The 19,233-nt window shown below is 40.8% G+C and overlaps 2 protein-coding genes across 5 annotated transcripts; one reads left to right on the top strand and one right to left on the bottom strand.

Annotated features, from left to right (window-relative positions):
• The first annotated feature begins 267 nt into the window (after positions 1 to 267).
• Positions 268 to 17,508, top strand: METTL9 (methyltransferase like 9). 2 transcript variants are annotated; one of them, XM_051782834.1, is made up of 5 exons: positions 268 to 728; positions 4,786 to 4,976; positions 7,149 to 7,358; positions 7,801 to 7,985; positions 16,861 to 17,508. In XM_051782834.1, exons 1-5 carry the CDS (start codon positions 555 to 557, stop codon positions 17,064 to 17,066), a joined length of 966 nt encoding a protein of 321 aa, XP_051638794.1. In that variant the 5' UTR covers positions 268 to 554; the 3' UTR covers positions 17,067 to 17,508. The 2 variants fall into 2 exon arrangements, with proteins under 2 accessions (XP_051638794.1, XP_051638796.1); XM_051782836.1 differs by having other exon boundaries at positions 421 to 728; positions 16,864 to 17,508.
• IGSF6 (immunoglobulin superfamily member 6) lies at positions 10,740 to 16,086 on the bottom strand. Of its 3 annotated transcripts, XM_051782855.1 has the most exons (6): positions 15,985 to 16,086; positions 14,579 to 14,929; positions 13,572 to 13,678; positions 12,908 to 12,961; positions 12,173 to 12,256; positions 10,740 to 11,815 (listed from the first exon to the last, which is right to left on the bottom strand). In XM_051782855.1, exons 1-6 carry the CDS (start codon positions 16,049 to 16,051, stop codon positions 11,777 to 11,779), a joined length of 702 nt encoding a protein of 233 aa, XP_051638815.1. In that variant the 5' UTR covers positions 16,052 to 16,086; the 3' UTR covers positions 10,740 to 11,776. The 3 variants fall into 3 exon arrangements, with proteins under 3 accessions (XP_051638815.1, XP_051638806.1, XP_051638825.1); XM_051782846.1 differs by lacking the exon at positions 10,740 to 11,815 and having other exon boundaries at positions 11,855 to 12,256; XM_051782865.1 differs by lacking the exons at positions 10,740 to 11,815; positions 12,908 to 12,961 and having other exon boundaries at positions 11,855 to 12,256.
• Positions 17,509 to 19,233: the final 1,725 nt, after the last annotated feature.

Below are 19,233 nucleotides of genomic sequence, written 5' to 3'. Positions count from 1 at the left end.
TGGCACTCAGTGCCATGGTCTGGCTGACACGGTGGTGTTCGGACACAGGTTGGACTCGATGGTCCCGGAGCTCTCTTCCGACCGAATGGGTTCGGTGTTCCCGTGACTCCCTCTGCCCCGGCTCGGGGGGTCCCTGTCCCTCAGCCCCGCTCCCGCCGGGCCGCTCTGCGCAGGCGCACCGGGGTGACAGGGCGGCGCCGGGCACGTGCGCGAACCCCGCCAAGGGGCCGCCGCCGCCCGCGGTGCCCGGGGCGGGGAGGAGGGAGTGGCCCGGCCGAGCCTCCGCCGCCGCCAGCCCGCCCGGCCCCGCCCTGCCCGCTCCGGCTCGAAGGCGGCCCCGCCCGCCCGGCCATTGGCGAGGGAGGGAGAGAGAGAGAGGGAGGGAGCGGGTGCGCGCCAGGCCCCGGCGTGTCGCAGCGAAGGCGTCCGGGCGGGCCCCGCTGCCGCGGCGGCGCGTTCCGCGCGGAGCGTGTGCGCGGGCCCCGAGCGGAGCCGCCGCTGCCATGGAGCGGGGGGGCGGCGGCGCCGCGCGGGGCTGAGCGCGCCCCTTCCCCATGAGACGGTGGCTGTGCTGGCTGGGCTGCTACACCCTGCTCCTGTGGGTGCTCAGGAGGACGATGTGGGCTGGCCCTGCCCGCTACCTGCGGAGCCCTTTATCCAGGTCCCTCTACGTGAATATGATGGGCAGCCACCGCCAGCCAGCCCCGGGCGCCAGGGAGAATCACCAGGTACAGCCCCGGCGGCGGCCGGGCCGCCCTGCCCACCCCTGCCTCCCCTCAGCGCGGCGGGCGGGGGCGGCACAGGGACCCCCCGCCCCCGGGGAGCGCCGCGGGGCAGGGCCGGGGGTCCGGCGGGAGGGAGCGGCGGCGGGAGCGGGGACCCCGGTGCGGGCTGAGGGGGCTCCGGGCCGGGCAGCGCAGACAAAGAGAGGGAACTGCTCGGCGCTCCGGTGAGAAAGTTGCCGTGTGCCCCCCGTGTGGGACGCGCCCCGGGGCCCGCCGGCGGGGCGGGACCGGCGCTGCGGGGCCGCGGGGGGTCGGGGAGAGCCCGGCAGGGGAGCAGCGGTGGGTCGGGGCCAGAGCTGCTCCCGGGGGACTGCGGCCCCGGTGAGTGGATGTACCCCCGGTGAGTGGATGTACATCCCAGTGTGTGGGTGTACCCCCGGTGAGTGGATGTACATCCCAGTGTATGGATGTACCCCCCGGTCTGTCCCGCTGAGCCCCGTCAGAGGCTTCCGCGAAGTCTGCAGGTGGTGGTGTTGAGGGGGGTGGGTTTCTAATCACAGGGATGTTTGTCATCAGTACCGGTGTCTCTAGAGGAAAACAAAGTAGGGAACTGCAAAGCTCTCAGAGGCCTTGGAGCAGTAGGAGGTGGCAAACTGGGAATGAGTTATTGCAATGTGATCCGGCTGCAATAAAAGGTTAGGTGCTATATTTGGGCAGTGTAGGCACATGGGTCAGTACCTTGTGGAGAAGTCAGGGGCTATACCCTAGCAATTAAATGGTTGTGTGATAGATTTCATTTGGAATATATTCAAACCTGTTCTACATTTTGGCAAAATGCAACTGAAAATCTGAGAGGAGTTAGAGGGGCTAATAAAAACTTATTGGGGAAGGGAGATGGCAGCTTAATGTAGGTAATATATGCAGAACTGAGCTAACGAAGAAGACACAGCATGAACACTTGAGGACTGCTGTACAAAGGGTTTATTATGGTTATGCACCATAATTCTTCAAGCTGATCCATTACTACAGGTTCTTAATGCTCAGGGTGGGCATTGACATCCAGAATCTTACTGCTGAGGGAATGTATCACTGGGGTTTAATACATGTGTGGTTCATTCAGTGCATAAATACAAAGAGAAGTAGAATTTAGGTTTATGGAAAAAAACCTTCCTTCTGGCGAACAAAGAAAATCTGAGTCTTTTGTGTTGTTAAAAATTACTAGGAAGACAAGTCATCCAGGGAAATGTGTTATGGAGGTGATCATGTCATTCACAGGTAGATGGTCTGCAGTGGATAATCTCCATTTCTGATTTATTTGATCTAGATTTAAAATTTAGAGTATTGATTTTTTAGTACATTTAGTAAGATTTACGATTAGTGAGTTTGTGGGGTTACTCATAAGTAAGGATTGCAGCTTGAGACCCCTGGAACTTTGACTCTGCAATTTTACTGACTTAATTAGTTTTATGCGGATTATCTAAAAGAACTTGTTTGTCCTTTTACTAATATTAGGCAAGAGTTGTAAGAATTATAACTTTTATTATAACAAAAGTCTTAACACAACAGTCTGAAAAGATATGAGAGATTGATACTTTGTGTCATGAAACTAGTGGCCTTTCATATACTGTACATGAATGAAAACAAAAGCACTTTCTGTTCTGAGGAGATAGTTCCAGAGTTAAGCTCTTTTTCACCAGTTTTTTCATTTGAAATTTGTATTGGTTTTACCTTTTTTTTTTTTTTACTTACAGTTTGCTGTAATTTCTGTTACTTGTTAGGGTTGTATAGGTATTTGTCAATAACCTTATTGGCAAGATTAACCATGGAGAATTGTAGAATCATTGAATTCTTAAGGTTGGAAAAGAACTCCAAGATCATCAAGTTCAACCTTTGACCGAGTACCACCATGGCCACTAAACCATATCAAAATTAGAGGAAATCTGTGAATAAAGCCTAATTTCTGGAAAAAAGGTTATGTTAGGTGTCACCATCATCCTTCTGCCAGTGGTTATGTCAATATTTAGAGTTTTAAAGACCAGAATTGCAGGACTGTTGTTTTTCAGTGGAACTACAGGTGTCAGCTCAGTGCAGAAGTCCAGGCTGTATGAGCTCAGGTGCAGCATGTGTGTAGTCCTATTTCTTATGGAACAGAGCCTGTGTTTCCCAAAGCTTTGATAGCTGAGTGTGTTTTCTTCTGGATTGAAAATGGCAACACGTTGCAAAAGGCAAATCGTCTGAGCCACACCAAACCTGTTCAGTGTAGTGAGGCAGCGGCCTCATGAGTGCACCTGATGCACATCCCAGCCTGCTCTGCAGCTCCTTGGGATTGCTTGCTCCTGCCAGGCTCTTGAAATTTGCTTCTGAAGATGAATGGACAGAGTACCCAGGCTGCTGCTTTAGTGGTTTTTCATGACCCACTAAGGATTCCTTTTGGGAATCACTGGACTGTGCTGATTCATTTATCTAGTGCTGCACTGCAGTGAGAAAACACCTAAAGTGGTAAATCAGCACTCTGGGGGATCCCTGTGCCAGGTTCCATCATGTGGTACAGACTTGCTCAAAATCTGTGTTTTAGAGGAAAGGAGCACTCACTTGTGCTCTCTACAAGTGTGTTTGAAAGCACAGTCAAGAGGCTCATTCTGCCAGAAGTGCACCCATTATCCAGGTGGTTTTCAAAGTAAACCTGAGCAGGCACATGTTTGCTCCTCAGCTGAAGGGTCTGAACATCCCTTGCTACTTTGGGCCAGTGTTTGATGGAGCCCCTGTTCATGGATCTGGCACAATGACCTTGGTGCAGCTCCCTGCTCCCCTCTGCTTGCTGGCACTGCTGCTGTGAAGCAGCAGACACTGGAATAAGAATCCTGCCCCATTATTATTTGCATTACAGTAATGACTGGAAGTCCCACTGTGCTGAATGCTGTGTAAACCTGCATTAAGTGAACGTTCCTCTCCCAACAAGGCAAACAAATGTGAAGGGATCAGGATATGAGCACACATCTTCACAGTGCCTTAGGTGTTAAATCTAAGTTTTAGATTTAACTGGAGTTCCCCCAGCTGATTGTTTCTGCCCTTCCATGTGTATTTTTTCCAGGGTTCTGTTCAAACTCTCCATTTCTCTTTCGGATACTCACAACTCCCTGTCTGCACAATGAACTCTTACAGCCACATTAAGGAACATTATTGCAAGATCCAAGGGGGAGATAAGATGGTGTTGGCTGTAGGGAATAATTCTTGATTATAAGAAAAGAGACACAATGCCATTCTACAAGAAGGACTGACAATAACTCCACAGAAGTGTAGGAGAGTGAGAAATAATAGTGACCTTCCTAATTAAAATTGCATTTGAAACTTTAATAACTTTTGAATGTCAAGCTGAGGGGGCTTTAAGCTTGGCATTGCAACCTAGCAATGAGCAGCCTTTTGAATTTTATTATCAGTGCTGACATTCCAGAATGTTGCAGCATTGGAGGGGTTTGCTGGAGGTGCAAAAGGTGACCATGAGGGTCCTAAAATGTCAGAATTTCTGCAGGTTTGCCTTGTTTTGCAAGGTTTTAAAGAAGGAGTTTCATAGATAAAATTGTTTGAAAGACTTGTGGATTTGCTTGGTAAGTGAAAAACATAGTTCAGCTGTAAGACATACAAGCTGTGGTCTAATGTATATATTGGATTCTTCTTTCCTTGAAAAATATTTGAAGTGCACTTGCTGATCTCTCTTCAGAGGATGCCTAGGGAAAAGTCCTGCTTCATACTATTTTATCAGAGTGATGCTGTTCCCTAGAGGAGCTGTGTTTGCTTTCTAGGGAATTTATTTTATAGATTTCTTCAAAGTACAGGGTAACGATTAGGACAAAAATTAAAAGCAGTATTTTTTAGCAAGTAATTGGTCCTCCCTTCATTACAATTCTGAATTAATTTAATCCTGAAGTTTGTTGAGAAATCTGTAGCAAAAACTAAATTTTTATATTTAGGAAAATTGATACTAGATTTCCATGTATTAATTTTAACTACTTCTGGTTTTATCTTGCCGAACCTTTTAATGGTCCTTTATCTCTTTCTCCAGTGGTATGTCTGCAACACAGAACAGTTGTCTGAATCCCTTCAGCCCATTTTTGTCCAGAGTTACCTTGACCAAGGAACACAGATCTTCTTAAACAACAGCATTGAGAAGTCAGGCTGGCTGTTTATCCAGCTCTACCACTCCATTGTGTCCTCCAGTTTTAGCCTTTTTATGTCTAGAACATCTATCAATGGGTAAGTGAAAAGTTAATCTGGGGTAAATTACATACAGTTTGGATTTAGAGTTTTCAAATGTTCAGCCCTACCCCTTGATCTGTCAGCTTTTCAACGTGTGTACCTTTCCCTTTGTGGTCTCTCAGATGTGAAATGCCCTCTGTGCTCTTCATGCCCAGCCCTCTTAGCTGATGAACACCATGTCCAGGGGGGGCACAGGGGAGGTAATTGCAATTAATAAAAGACAGAGGACTCTAATTGTATTTTATAACAATTACTTGTATTAATTTCCCTCTGCTTTCTTCCCTTCCCACCTTGCCCTTTCCCTACTGCCGTGTTTGTATCAGTTGCTGTTGGGATTGTCCTTGGTGGTGGGTGTATCCAGTCAGTTCTGGATTGCACCTGAAACTTTTTCCTGGAGAGTGTGTGCATGCCCACTGCGAATCATGGCAGATTTCTGAACAGTGCAAAGTTGGCCAAGTGTTGAGTCTGGTGGCATTAATGTGGAATTCTGTCCTTTCTCTTGTTCTGTAAAACCATTCCACCTCAGTTTGTGTGAAAGCTGGACTTGAACAGATAACTTCTGATGCAGCACGTTTGACTGATGAAACATCAGGAAAGCAGGAAAACATAAGTTGATAAAACAATATTTTCTTATTCTTATTGCATCAGTCTCTCTTGTGGCTGAAGGGGAGTTTGGCTGTTCATGGGTGATTTAGGATTTTTTCCAAAGAAGTCAGTGCCTTTTTTTGCTTATGTCACCCCACTCAGACACATTTCACAGCTTATCTGTTATGAAGAATGCATTTTGTTACATTTAGGCAATTTCTCCACCATCCTCACCTCTGCACCTACTACATACTTCTGCACAGTCTGATATGATAGGAGCTGTCTGCTAAGGCTAGAAAAATAGACTTTTTTCTTATTTTCTACCCAGATGACTTTATGAGCTTCCCTGTGGTGTTCTTAGTTATGTGTAGCTTTATATAAAGGTTCCTTTGGTCTCTTCTTTCCTCTTCCATTTTTTTTTTCAAAGGCTCTTCAGGGCTTTGAATAACACCTCATAATGCTGTTAGGAATAATAGCTATGAGCCAATTATACAGTGTGGACTGACACAAGTGTGCTGCAAGGGGGCTCTACTTAAATTGGATGTGGTCTGTTTATTTTTATACATTTGATATCCTGCTTTAGTTTCTTCTATATGACTTTGCCTACTCTAACCTTTTTGTTGTTAGTTTCTTTGCTTTTTAGTAGAGTCAGTCTTTCCTAGGCCACCTCCTTTTCACAATTTTAATTCTTTGATTCTTTATATCTTTGTTTACCTTTTTTTTGTTTGCTTTTTTTCTCTGTTCATTGTCTTTAAGTTTAACCTGCTACCCAACAGTAGTTTAAAGAATGGTATTTATCTACCTGCAGTCTATTACTGACCAATTCTTTTTCCTCTCCTTGTTCTTGTAACTGTTTCATCATCTGAATTCTGCTCTGACAGCTGAAAGGTGTCACTGTGGAGTCTTCAAACAGTTGTGGGCGGGGATGTCATTGACTTGATCCATAAGGAATCCAACTGTCACCTCTACCCAATTCCTTAATGAGTTGCCTATTTTCTATTCCATGGCTTTTCATGTTGATCTGCAGCTAGCAGCAAAAGCATTGTAGAATAGAATTAAAAAAACCTCTTTTGCCCCTCCAGCAGTGTTACCCCCATCCTTTCTTTAAGTTTGTTCCCTGGCTTCCCTCCTAGTTCCACATCCTATTCCTTATTCATGGTGCATACGTCTGTGTCTGCAGCCATTTTATTTTCTCTGTTACTTCTCTTTTTTTTTTAAGGTTGGTGGCAGAGATTCAAAACTGCAAATGTAACAAATAAGGTTCAGCCTTTATCTCTTCTTCTCTTTCTCCCCCCCCTCCTCTTTTTTTTTAATGTGATCATTTCCTTGAGCTGCACCCCATGAGCTCTTCCTTACTTAATCAAATTCCTCCTGAAGTCTTAACCACTGTAACTGCATGTGGCTGAGTGTTTGATCTCTGACAAGTGCAAGGCAAGTTGAACTGGATTTAAAATTTATCTGAGCAGTGACCTTGTCTACTATTATGTTTGACTGTTTCCTGCCAAAGCACATTGTAAATTCCTTCATTGTCTGTCCTGTTAAAGTTTGTACAGAATTGGTCATTTCTCGTTTTTTACATTTCAGGCTGCTGGGAAGGGGCTCAATGTTTGTGTTCTCCCCAGAACAATTTCAAAGACTGCTTAAAATAAATCCCGACTGGAAATCCCACAGACTTCTTGATTTAGGGGCTGGGGATGGAGAAGTCACTAAAGTCATGAGTCCTCACTTTGAAGAAATCTATGCCACTGAACTGTCTGAAACGATGATATGGCAGCTTCAGAAGAAGAAATACAGGTATGGCACCAAATACTTCCTACATCCTTTATATCAGACATTACAGCAAAGTAATCTATTTGTAATATTTAATGAATGTTCAGTATTTTCACTCAGTTCTTTCATTGATTGCTATGGAAAAGGTTAATCTGTACAAAAGCAGGAAAACAAACACATCTGATGCTCCCTCTTACCAGTGGTGGTTTTGGTGTCCTTTATTGCCTGATGATTGTAAGGCAGTATAAAGGTTCACAGGGCTGGATATATAGCCATGCTGATCATTGATTTAGTTTTCTTTTCCAAAAGGCCAGAAGGGATCATGTCTGTCTCTTCTCATTGCCTCAGTGGCTGACCTTACCTGCACTGCCAGCACATCCATAGGGAATTTTGTCTTCAGTGGTTCTCTCTGAACTCAGCTGGTTTTGTTTAACAGACTATATCTCTTTCTCTTTCCTTTTTTTAGGGTGCTTGGTGTAAATGAATGGCAAAACACAGGATTTCAGTATGATGTTATCAGCTGTTTGAATTTGCTGGATCGCTGTGATCAACCACTGACTCTATTAAAGGATATTAGAAGTGTAGTGGAGCCAACCAAAGGCAGGGTCATTCTAGCACTGGTTCTGCCATTTCACCCCTATGTGGAAAATGGTAAGTACACAGATTAACAGTTACTTAGGCAACTAAAGAAAACTTCTGTAGGATATAGTATTTCAAATTAAATGTTTAATAAATAACATGCTCCTATTTTATTTTTTTTGTTTTACAAATAACTTGTACGGGGCATATTCAGAAGTATGAAATCATAGGTAAATAGGCCACATGATGTAAGCTGCTTACTTAATTCACCAGCATAATTGTTGGCACCAACAAAAAGCTTAAATACTGAAGTCACAGATCCTGTTCTGCAAGTTGCCACATTTCAGCTCTGTTGGAGTAATATGGGAAAACTGGTCTCTGATTAGGGCCTTTTAGCTAGAGGTAATCCCAGTTGTCTCTAGTGACCCACTGAGCAAACCCATCAGAACTGTCTAATGCTGAATAAAGCAGTTAGGACAAACTGTTTCAAGTGTTCCAGGTGAATCCCACCTAAAAATTCATTGGGAGAGAACGATCACTTTCCAACATGAACTCTCAAAGTAAAATATAGGCCCCTCCTAATACAAAGTATTGACCACTGTTAGTATTGTATTCATTGTGCTAGTAACAGGCATTAAAAAGTAAAATTCAGTGCCAGGACTCCATTATTTCCCCTAGTTACATTTTAAAGAAATACATGAGAGAGTTTCAAATGAACCTCTCCTTGTGACTAACCTTCAAAAGAGACCCGAAAATCTTCTTTGCATGCCTGTGATTGTGGATTTTGGTGGAGGCACCCTAAAGGTGGTTTGAATTCCAGAAGGCTGGTGTTCATCAGTCATTGTTTGGACTCTGGTTCTTCTTGAGTATTAAGACTTGTCTGTGGGAAGGCATGGATGCCCAGAAAATACAGAACTAATAATGTTCTGGCAATCACAAATGCATCAAACTGAATCTGCTGTTCTCTTTTTATATGTCAGGGGTATTTTGGTGGGAGAAGGGAGAAAAAACTTTTAAGTATAAAAAACAGTGCCATCAGATTAAGAAATACTATATGAAGAATACTATAAGTATTTAAGCTAATAATTTTGTAACTATTCTGAAAAGTAGTGTGTCTTATATTGGATTGAGGGGGTTCACTTATGCACCTGTACAGTATTTCAGGCATATTTGGGTACAACCTGTTGTTCCTGTCACGTGGAACAATATGACTTCCTTTTGTAGAAATTCTTTAAAATTCTAAATACCAGCAGTGTCCTTCTAGTGTTTCACGGGCATATTAGAAGCAGAAACTGAGAAATACTTTGGGTGGCTGTTTTGTTTGTGTGCCTTCAAAGCTTCAAAACACAATAGGGTTTTGCAATCACTACTGCACCCTGCACCTACTTCTCTGCATGTTGTTGGGTAACCCTGTGGCAGATCATGTACAACTCCCTGGCTCAACAGGGAGTGCTAAGGAAGAAACTATTCCAAGTCCCCTTGTATCCTACACTGGGAGGAGAATAGTGGTAAAATTTATAAATCCCAAGGGATTGGAAACCTGTTCTGTGATTGTTGAGCTTAGTCATTCCTACTTATTGAAAGCTGAAATACTCTTGTAAGATGTTTTGTAAACCAAAGTCATCATTTTATTCGTGGTGGTGACTTGTAGCAGATTAGTCACTTTGCTTAAGGCAGTTTTATTCCTTTAATATGTTCTGAAGCTTAAAAACATACTCAGTTTGTCTGTTTGCCGCTATTGTGGATATGGGCCCATATACACAATGCAAGTTAGCACAGACAAAAGTTACTGTCATTCCACAGATGCTTTCCCACTTAAGATCTATTTAACTGTAGTCTAAAAAAACAAGACACTGAACTGCCAAACTGTCTTCATGATGTACAAACAATTGTAGAATTTCAATATTTTCACTGAGCTGTTTTACTAGATGCATTTTAAAAAAATACAGGTATGTACATATGCTTTATATTTAATAATATTATACTTGGAACATTCAAAGAGGAGAGAATTTCATGGCTCAAGCAACTTCTTGTAGCAGCTAATTAAAAACAGCTTGGACCCTCATAGAGAACCATGAATTTTGTAGAGGGAGAACAAATTGAGAGGAGTTGGGGCAGGTAAGGTGCTTGGTCAGTGTATAAATCCATTTCTAGAAATGCAGAATTATTTTAATCAAAACGAGATATTTGGGTTATTACATGTAGTGTAATGGGATGGTAATGGTGGAAACTGTCTGTGTGAATCACATAAAACTTGCTTTAATAGAACAAAGCAAGGTGGAGGAGGAAGTAAAATACAGATCTGTGCTTACTGTTTCTGGAATTACAGTGACACCTAGAGTCCAGAGCAGCTTCATTGTAAATTCTCCCTGTGCCTTCTCAGCCTTATTTTCAACATGCAGAACAGCAGTAATGCAATTATTGCACATGTCTAAATTTGTCAGGAAAGCCTGGTGAATCAGAAGGTTTTAGACTAGTCACATAAGAACAAGTATTACAGCTTTACAGTTTTGACAGGTATCTCAGAGGGTCGTATAAGAATCCTTTGTATTTCCTAATATAGACATAATATTTACATAAAAAGTGATTACTACATAATATATGACTAGACTGGTTGAAGTTTCTCTAAAATAAAATGTCAGAGATCCCACACTTCAGAAGTAGTGAACACTACCAGCCTGGAAGTGTGAAATTTTCTTGTTGAACACATCAATGTCCTTGTGATTGATTGACAGGAATGAGAAGGCAAAGGCATGTTTTCCATCTTCCTGAAATATTTGCTATTAAATGGAGCTGGAAACACACAGTACTGTGGGAGATGGACCCTTGCTTTGTCTCAGTTGTCAGTTCTCATCTCGCTGAAGTGAGAAATCCACTTCATTCGTTAAACAAAGCCTTGCTTTATTTAAATTATGATAAAAGATGCAGCTGTTCCTTAGCAGGGAGAATGCCTGATCATATCAGATATCCTGTAGAAGTGCTGATTTTGTAGATTGGCTGGGTAGTAACTGCTAAAGAAGAAAAGGTACTATAAAAAAAGAAAAAAGTATCCTGCCTTTGACTGAGTAGCACAGTTCTGTTTTGTGCTTGTGTCCATATTGAACAGGCACAGAAAGGCAAAACTTGGTGCTCCAGGTAATCCTGACTTTGGATGGTGGGACTGGAAGAGGGAGATTTTTTGTCTAGCAAGTGAATTTTAGTATTGGAGAAGTAACCTTTCCACAATGACCGCTACTTTCCTTTCCTGGATAGCCTAGGAAGAAACTCCCATCCCAAATGAGCTTTACCATGATAGTACATGTGTTTATATAGTCATTTTTTTCTGCTTGCCTGTCTAACACAGGGTTTGCTCTGTTTAAGCTCTTGTTAAGGCTCTGCAGCTGTTGGTCTGTATATTTTACATCAATAACTATCACATTAACAGGACTAAACCCAGAGTTTCACCTATGAAACGAGTTTATTTTCTGTTGCTGTCAATTATCATACATCTTTCACAAGTGCTCGATTCATGTAAAAGGAATACATATAAGTTTATGTAAAAAGAAAACAAAGACACAGAATTAAATCTAAACTGAAAAAGGAGACTTTTCTGAAGCATCAGCAGTTGTCTTATGAGAGATGAACTCTTTTTTCCCCACGTTTTTCACTCCTGCAGAATGGACAATGGAATGTGTAACACAGGTGTAATGCACAGTGCCCTTGGGTTTGGTGATCTGTGTAGAAAATTCTCTCAAGAAAACCTTGCAGGGCAGTGTTCTTCACCTTCCTTTACAGCAAAGGAGGTCTGTGAAGAAGCTTCACTTCTTCACCTGCCCCTTTGCTTGCATAACAAACACCGAACAAATCTGAACTGCTGCACGTGCTCATCTGTTCTGGTAAACAGTGTCAGCTTCCAAGTCATCCTGAAGGAAAAATGCAGAAGTATTTCCTTACTGATGTGGATTTTTTTAATATAAAGGCAGAATTTCTTTTTTGAGGCAAACTCCATCTTGGCAAAATACAAATTTATGGCAGTTTCATTTTTAAATGTCTATGCATATATTTTATAAAGTATATATTATCATATATATGTATATATAAAAGTATATGTATGGTCATTTAGAATGCTTTATAGTGTCTTTGACTGTTTTACAGAATTCTTTTTTTGACCTTTATCAACTTGAAAAAAGAAAAGTCTATTTCCAGAGGACATAGAAATGGTATACTCTTAAAAAATCTTGGTTCCCTATAAATTTTGTTATTGGTGGGTAGCTACTTACAGGCTGTTGGCAGTGCTCAGCAAACCCCTGCTTTTGAAGTTCTTGGGCTATTGCTTGAAAAACTTTTCGTCCACTATTTATTTTCTGCAAATTATTAAAAGTATTTTATATTATTGCAACATTTTAAGTTGTGGGAAACATCTTTTTCTAGCTTTGATAGTCCTGCCTTTTTACCTGACTATATCTTTTGGAACATTACAAATAACACTCTACAAGCATATGGTTTGGCAGGCAGAAGAGTTTTAAATTACATGACTATTGCATTACTTAACATAGGTAAGGAAAGGAAAGATATGTAAGAAAACATACCTTCTTTAATGGGTATTTAAATGTATGGCTTCAGGTTTTTATTCAAGGATAAGTGGTAACAGAGATTCTTAATAGATTTGTTTTTAATACTTCTTTAAACAGACCATTTAAAGAAACAAAAAATTAATAGCAACACCTGTTATTTTCAGAAGTTTGAACAAAATTTACTTAAAGCCTCTGTGGTAGATGTGGCCTTTACACAGATTAACTTTATCATGTGTCCAGTGTGTTAAAAATAAATCAATTAATTAGTTAAATATAAGCTCATAAGTAGTTTTGTACAAATCTAAAGTGAAGCCTTAACAGCTTTGAATGTCTCTTTAACAGAATCATCAATTAATCACAAATTTGATGCCCAGTATACTTTAAAAAGACAGAAAAAAGAAGCTCTGAATGACAGACAGGGCAAAGGAAGTGGTAACATACACAGTTCTCTGTTCTTTGGTCTTTTCCACTTTTCTTCAGCAGCTTTGGTTTTAACTGGAGGGAAAATAAAAAACAAAACAGAAGAAGAGAAGCAAGGGGAACAGTTAAAAGTGTTGCCCTTCTACAGTGTCAGTTTGTAGATGAGTCATTCATTAGATCTGTTTATGTCATTGTAAAAATCAGAAGTTTTCACACGTGTGAAGCCTTTTTCAGCTTCTGGAAGTAGATACTGCAAATATTTTTGCTTTGAGTACAGTGGGACCTGCCTGAGACACAACTTGATTTTGACAGGAAATTTAAATTATTTTCCTTTTACTGGAAATTAATCCAGGGGATTGATGACTTAAAATGGTAATTCCTAGTTTTGGTTTTTGAGTGTGTTGATAATCTCCTGATTAATACTCTCAGGATAATTTTAACTTCAGAATACCTTTTCTTTTAGACACTTTACTGAAAAAAGAAAATGTGGTTGCTGTTGAGTCCAGTTATGTGCCACACAAGAGTTCCTAAATGTGTGCAGCACATGAACTTCAACCAACTACCTCTTTAAAACAACTATAAAAGTTATGAAATCCAGGAAGGTGTTTTTAATCTCCTTATGGAGATGTTAAAACTGCACAGATTTGCAAAATGAACAAAATGAGAAATACCACTCTGAGCCTACCTTGTAGACCACAAAGAAGGTGAACACAGTGGAGCTGTACACAAACAGCAAGGATGAGATGATGATCAGGAAGGTAAAGGCGAGTTTTCCATTGCTGTGCTGCTCTCCTGCTCCATTATGAACAGTGAGTGTTAGAATAAAGGACAGTTCTTCTGATTAATGTCATTTTCTTAAGATTCTGCATTCCACCCCCCTTCCTCTGAGCAGTTAAAAAACCTGATACTCATCAATATTTTTCTGGTTCATTTTTGGTCTAAATTCCTTCATGAGATCATTTTCCTTTTGTTTCCCCAGATGTTTGCAAGGGCAGTGGAGACCTGTTAGTTTTGATTATGAACCCTTTCTTTAGGGGTAGAGAGAGAATGGAATCCAGTTACCTCTGAGTAAAGCTCACAGACTTCTGTTCTGGAATTAAATTAGATAGAGGAAGGAACACAGAAAGCAATAATCCAGCTAGGTGTTTCTTTTTTTTTCTCTTTCTATATTTTAGCATGTAAAAGTGAAATGTACTTATTGAAGTCTCATCATTTTCTTAACCAGAAGGCAAGTGATACAAAGGTTTAGAACTAAAACCTTTGTCTCAAGTTGGGACAGTGAATCCCCAGGTCAGCCCCTGGTCTCTGTTGCACGTACGTCTTCTGAATATCCGTGTCTCTACTTCTCATTTTTCTGTTGACACTTCCTTTCTGATTGCCATTAAAACCTTTATGTAAGAGGCTGTAGAGTATGGTTAGACAGCAGCAGAACAAAACTTCTTCCTTTTGTGGAGTTCTAGCCATTTGCATCCTGTGACAGAACAGTCTAATTAGCAAACGAGGCTGAGATGCTTATTTGTAGAATGCCTTTGGTTTTACTATTAACATTTTAATATAGTCACACTACTCCTAATGGGTTTGTTGGTATTTCCATCTTAAATGTCATTCTTGAAAGTATAAATAGAAAGAGTGTTTAGAAAAGATAATTTATTTCTTCTAAGAAGCTTTGTTAAGAAGGAGTGAACAACTGACCTGTTTTCATTAGTACTGTTCCATCTCCTGTTTGTTTGGAACGGGGCGAATCTGAATCTGAGAAGGCAATTCCACAGATATAAACACCATTGTCTTCTACAGTCAGGTCTTTGATCTCAAGTGAAGTGTTGCTTTCTGATAAATGTACTTTGTACTTCTGGTGGTCTTTGCACGCAGGAGTACACAAATCCTGATGTGTGTGAGTTAAAAAGCGAAACCACAGAACGTCAGGTCGGGCCGGGGAACATCCAGAGGCAGAAAAAGCACATGTTAGGACCACGCTGCTCACGGGGGAGTCAACTTCCTGAAATCTGGGTTGTGTTACAGTGACTTGGCAGTTGTCTGTAACACCTGTTGAGAGGGAACAATTGGTGATGTGAGGGACAGTTAAAAAGCAAGGTACAATCTATGGTACAGAGCAGTTCTGCAGGGGTTTCTCTCTCTGCTATTCCTGATCCGAGTCAAGTAAGGCAACCTGATGGCAGGCAGTGGAAATGTCATAAATTGGAGCATTTATAATTTAGCAACTTCATAACATTGATTAGAATTCACAATAGTTCCTAGACATTCTGCCACTTCATCACATGTATTGACTCTGGATTTCTGAGGATAATAATAGTACTTGTTAGTTCTGACATTTAAAGATGTGTGCAGAGAAAACAGGAAGGTTATCAGAGAATTCTAATTAAGGAACTGAAAGGTAAAGTTCAATATGACTGGTCTGGGAGATTTTTTTAAGTCCTTATTGAAATCCATAATGTAAATACTGTTTCAGTATATTTAAATTTTATTCAGATAATTGGCATAGTTATTTAAACTATGGAATTAAGATTATTGCTCTGAAAATGAAGGTAGTAGCTTAATAGCATCCTTTTCCACTTGCAAAAAATAACAACTTAGAAGAAAAATAAACAGAAGTCTCTTAGTCCTGTTCATATACAATTTCTAAGCCTGTCCATGGTGAGCAGTCAGCATTGGCCCTTCATCATTTTGCTCACCAAATCCAAGCAGATTCAGTGTCTGTGACTTTCACGGGAATAAAATGAAACACTCGTTCTGTGTCAGATCAACATCAGAGCCTGCTGAGCTTCCCAAACCCTGCTCCCAAACAAACACAGTTGCACTGAGCTCAGGCTGCTGCTGGAGTGTTGTGAGCAGGGAAGGGCAGTAAGAATTGACTCAGAAATCACAGCTTACATGAGCATTTCAGACTTCTGGAAGAAAAAGCATTTGCTAGGAGTTGTTTAACTTGGAAGTTGTGTGAAGGTAGTAGAAGTTAACTTGATTCACAGAACTTTTCACTGCTCTTATTTTATAGCTCTGTTACAAATCATCACCACAAAATTCTCAGTCTTGTTTAACTGCTGTTACATGACAAAATGTAAGAAACTTAAAAGAAGTCTTACCAGCACCGTACAGAATCCAGTCAAACGCCAGCACTAGCACATTTTTTAGTTTGTTCAAAGGTGCCATTTCTTGTATCTCTCTGGAGATGATTCTACTTGAAGGAAGAGGAACTTAGGAAATGTTTGGAGTTGCAGAACTGTCTGAATCACAAGATGTAGAACTTCCTGTTTAGAAGGGTGTTTACTACTGCATTTAGTAAACTGGTTAAAAGTACAGAACCAACCAGAAAGCTTTTGGGTTTTGTGCATGACATTGCTTGGAAAATGAGGGAAGAATTTTAAGTTTTGAACTTCAGAGAGTCGTACCTATAATCCTTCAGATAATTTCACTGGATAGAACAAGTAGCATGTTTTCCAGCATGATGCAAGGTGCTTGGCTTTTTTATAGCTATGACCCTCAGCAGCCTTTACTGTGTCAGCTGGTAGGTGGCCAGTGGAGGCACAAAGATTCTGTAGCCATCCACTGTCATGTGGAGGAAGCTTCACAGCAAGTCATCATTTTCAACTTGCTGATTCTATTTACTGTAATTATCTGCAGCCACCTTTGGCCAGACAGTGGGCATAAAGAATGTTATAAACATGGAAAATAGCTTTATTAAATTGTCTGTCCATGTCTGCTGAACACCAGCCTCAGTAGTGGAAGGTACCTTTTACCCACTCTTGGCACTGCAAGTTAAAAATGTAACAAAAGATAACCTTGAGAAACTGCTGCTTTTGTACACTAGGAAAAAACTTGAACTGATCTTGCAACACGTCTGCAAGTGACTTGTCAGCCTCCTGTGGGGAGTGGCATGGAATATAATCAGTGTAATTATGCTTTCTGTAAGAAAAGGAAGTTTGCTTTATAACTGAAACAAAACTGTTCTGTTTCCTCAGTAGGTGGCAAGTGGGAAAAGCCCTCAGAAGTTCTGGAAATCAAAGGGCAGACTTGGGAAGAGCAGGTGAATAGCCTGCCAGAAGTTTTCAGTAAAGCTGGTTTTGCCATAGAGGCTTTCACCAGACTGCCATACCTGTGTGAAGGTGACATGTACAATGACTACTACGTGCTGGATGATGCTGTCTTCGTCCTCAAGCCAGTGTAAGGTGTCTGAAGTAAACCTCCAGAATCTAACCCAAGGAGCAGCCTCTGAAAGAGGGTTTTGATTTTATGGTTACTTAAAGGGAGGGAATTTTTGGGATTGCCATGCTAAATGAATACCGTGTAAGAAATTTAAAGGCCAAAATACTAATGTATTTCTTTGTAGTGTGATTGGGGGGGGGGGAAAGGTTGTTTTTTAAACAGACTCCTCCATTGAGAATTTCTTTTTTACTTGCTCTTAAACCAACAATGCATTCTGCAATCCAGCAGCAATGGGGGATATTTTTTTATATTTACCTGCAACAGGGATCAGATCCAAACAAAAGCAATATTCCTAATAATGGTGAAACTGATACAGTGTGAACTGTTAAAAAAATCAAGCGAAATCTGGCAATAAAGTTATCCATTCAGTTCAAGCCTTGTTGAATAAAAACTGTTAAAATGGATATTCTTCCATGCTAAGTTACTTTCTTACTGTCATTCTTCACGTTTTTAATCATGCTAATAAACTTTTTTGAGATGACTTTTGCATTAACTTTTGTGTTCATTTTTGTAACCACAGCCACACTTACCTGCAGCAACTGCTCTTTGTGTTGAGAATCAAGTTTGCAGCAGCAGCACCACCTTGCATTTGTTTAAACAGCATTTGATTATTTTTTGAAGGGATAACAGTCCACAAAAAATGTATCACTTTTGGTTGGGTTTCCTTCATGTTCTCTCAAGGCCTCATAAATTCTCATTGCTTTTGCATATGCCATCTTCCAGCTAAAGGGGTTACGATAGAACTTGCCAAAACTGCACTTTAAAATGATGGGTTTAATAAGAAGCTCTCTGAGCAAATTGTTCCCAAATGTTTTCAGCTCAAAAAACTTGCAGGCAGTTTCTTGCAAATTTTGTGAGTCTGTCTACCTCTGAGGATCAGGCCCTGGGGACTTGATTGGGAGGGTTTTGCTAGCTTGAGACATTTTCTTCAGGAGCACTAAACAAATGCTATTTTTTTAACATGTCTTGTTTTAAAAAACTGTTTAAAGTGGATAATTTCTGGCAGTTGGGATATAACCTTTAAAACAACAAGCAGCAGCAGAAATAGTACAGAGCTGGCAGCAGTATGTCTTGCAGTGCTTGGGCTATAAGTGTGAGAGAGCAGAGAAACCTCAGCTTTTATATCATCTGGTAAGTAAAGTAAGAACTAATTTATATTGCTTTTGAAGTCTAAAAAAGTTGTGTGTTGGGGTTGTTATAATTACTGGTGATCTTATGCCAGGTGGGATGCCATGAGTGTGTCATTTTAGGTTTGCCTTGGGCTGGCTTTGTCTGATGGTTAATGATTTCTGTTGCCAATTTATGAGCCTTTTATTCTCAATCATCTTTGTGGAGTAGTTGGTATTCTGTAGGATAGGGTGAGGGGGTTTTCAACAGTAATTCAGACTCAGTATTATTCTCATTTCAGGATGATGCTGTTGAATTTTTGCACATAGTACAATGAGATTTGTCTGTTGGGAAAATGAGCTATGTATGCTCTGGAGTGAATCCATTAATTTATCTTCTGTTCATCTTGTAATCACCTAGTAGTGGGAAAATGTTTTTTAATGTGTAATGAATTTAGCTTAAAGTAGCAAATACGTATTAAGACTTCTTAAAAGGTACTTAAGTGTTTTAATCCCACTGGTTAAAAATCACACAAGGGACTGCATTTCATGTCTCTCATCTTTTAGTCCTGTCACTTAAAACTTCAGTTTGTAACAGCTTTGAGAAGTTTTGGGACAGAAGGTGCAATGTAAATAGTAGGTTTTTGTTTTATTCTTTCTTATGGTCTACTTTGTTCACTCTATTTAAACAAGTATTCTTACACTTGAGATGGGGAATTAAAACACGAGCAGTAATGGAGAAAAGCTTTCTACGAGTAAGCCTAAATTCAGCAGGGTTAAAAACCTGCTTGGTCCTGTTGAATAAACAGAATAACTCTGAGGGGACTGTACCTACACCCGAATTTCTAAAGCCAGAGTTCCTTGTGAGGGAAGGAGAGCAGTGCAGCTCATTGTGTCAGGAAAGGGGCTTCCTTCTCCTTTCAGGCCTTGAGGGAGCGTTTGATGATCGCAGTTAATACCTGCTCACAGCCCGTGCAAAGAAACTCGAGTCCAGTAGTTCATTAAATTCCCCAAAATACTTTA

The sequence above is a fragment of the Manacus candei genome, unplaced genomic scaffold (assembly GCF_025592945.1).
Source record: "Manacus candei isolate 608988 ecotype Guabito, Panama unplaced genomic scaffold, ASM2559294v1 h1tg000002l, whole genome shotgun sequence".
NCBI classification, from domain to species: domain Eukaryota; kingdom Metazoa; phylum Chordata; class Aves; order Passeriformes; family Pipridae; genus Manacus; species Manacus candei.
The sequence above is the reverse complement of the archived record's forward strand: the minus strand, read 5'-3'. Positions and strand labels throughout refer to the sequence as shown.

What these genes read in the sequence shown, in the direction of transcription:
- METTL9 (XM_051782834.1), top strand. Translation starts at nt 555, where the DNA reads ATGAGACGGTGGCTGTGCTGGCTGGGCTGCTACACCCTGCTCCTGTGG. An exon ending in TCTAGAACATCTATCAATGG is followed by an intron (nt 4,977 to 7,148) that starts GTAAGTGAAAAG and finishes TTTACATTTCAG; the next exon opens with GCTGCTGGGAAGGGGCTCAA. An exon ending in TCACCCCTATGTGGAAAATG is followed by an intron (nt 7,986 to 16,860) that starts GTAAGTACACAG and finishes CTGTTTCCTCAG; the next exon opens with TAGGTGGCAAGTGGGAAAAG.
- IGSF6 (XM_051782846.1), bottom strand. Translation starts at nt 16,051, where the DNA reads ATGGCACCTTTGAACAAACTAAAAAATGTGCTAGTGCTGGCGTTTGAC. An exon ending in AACAGTACTAATGAAAACAG is followed by an intron (nt 13,679 to 14,578) that starts GTCAGTTGTTCA and finishes ATAATGGAGCAG; the next exon opens with GAGAGCAGCACAGCAATGGA. An exon ending in ACCAAAGAACAGAGAACTGT is followed by an intron (nt 12,257 to 12,907) that starts GTATGTTACCAC and finishes AATAATTTGCAG; the next exon opens with AAAATAAATAGTGGACGAAA.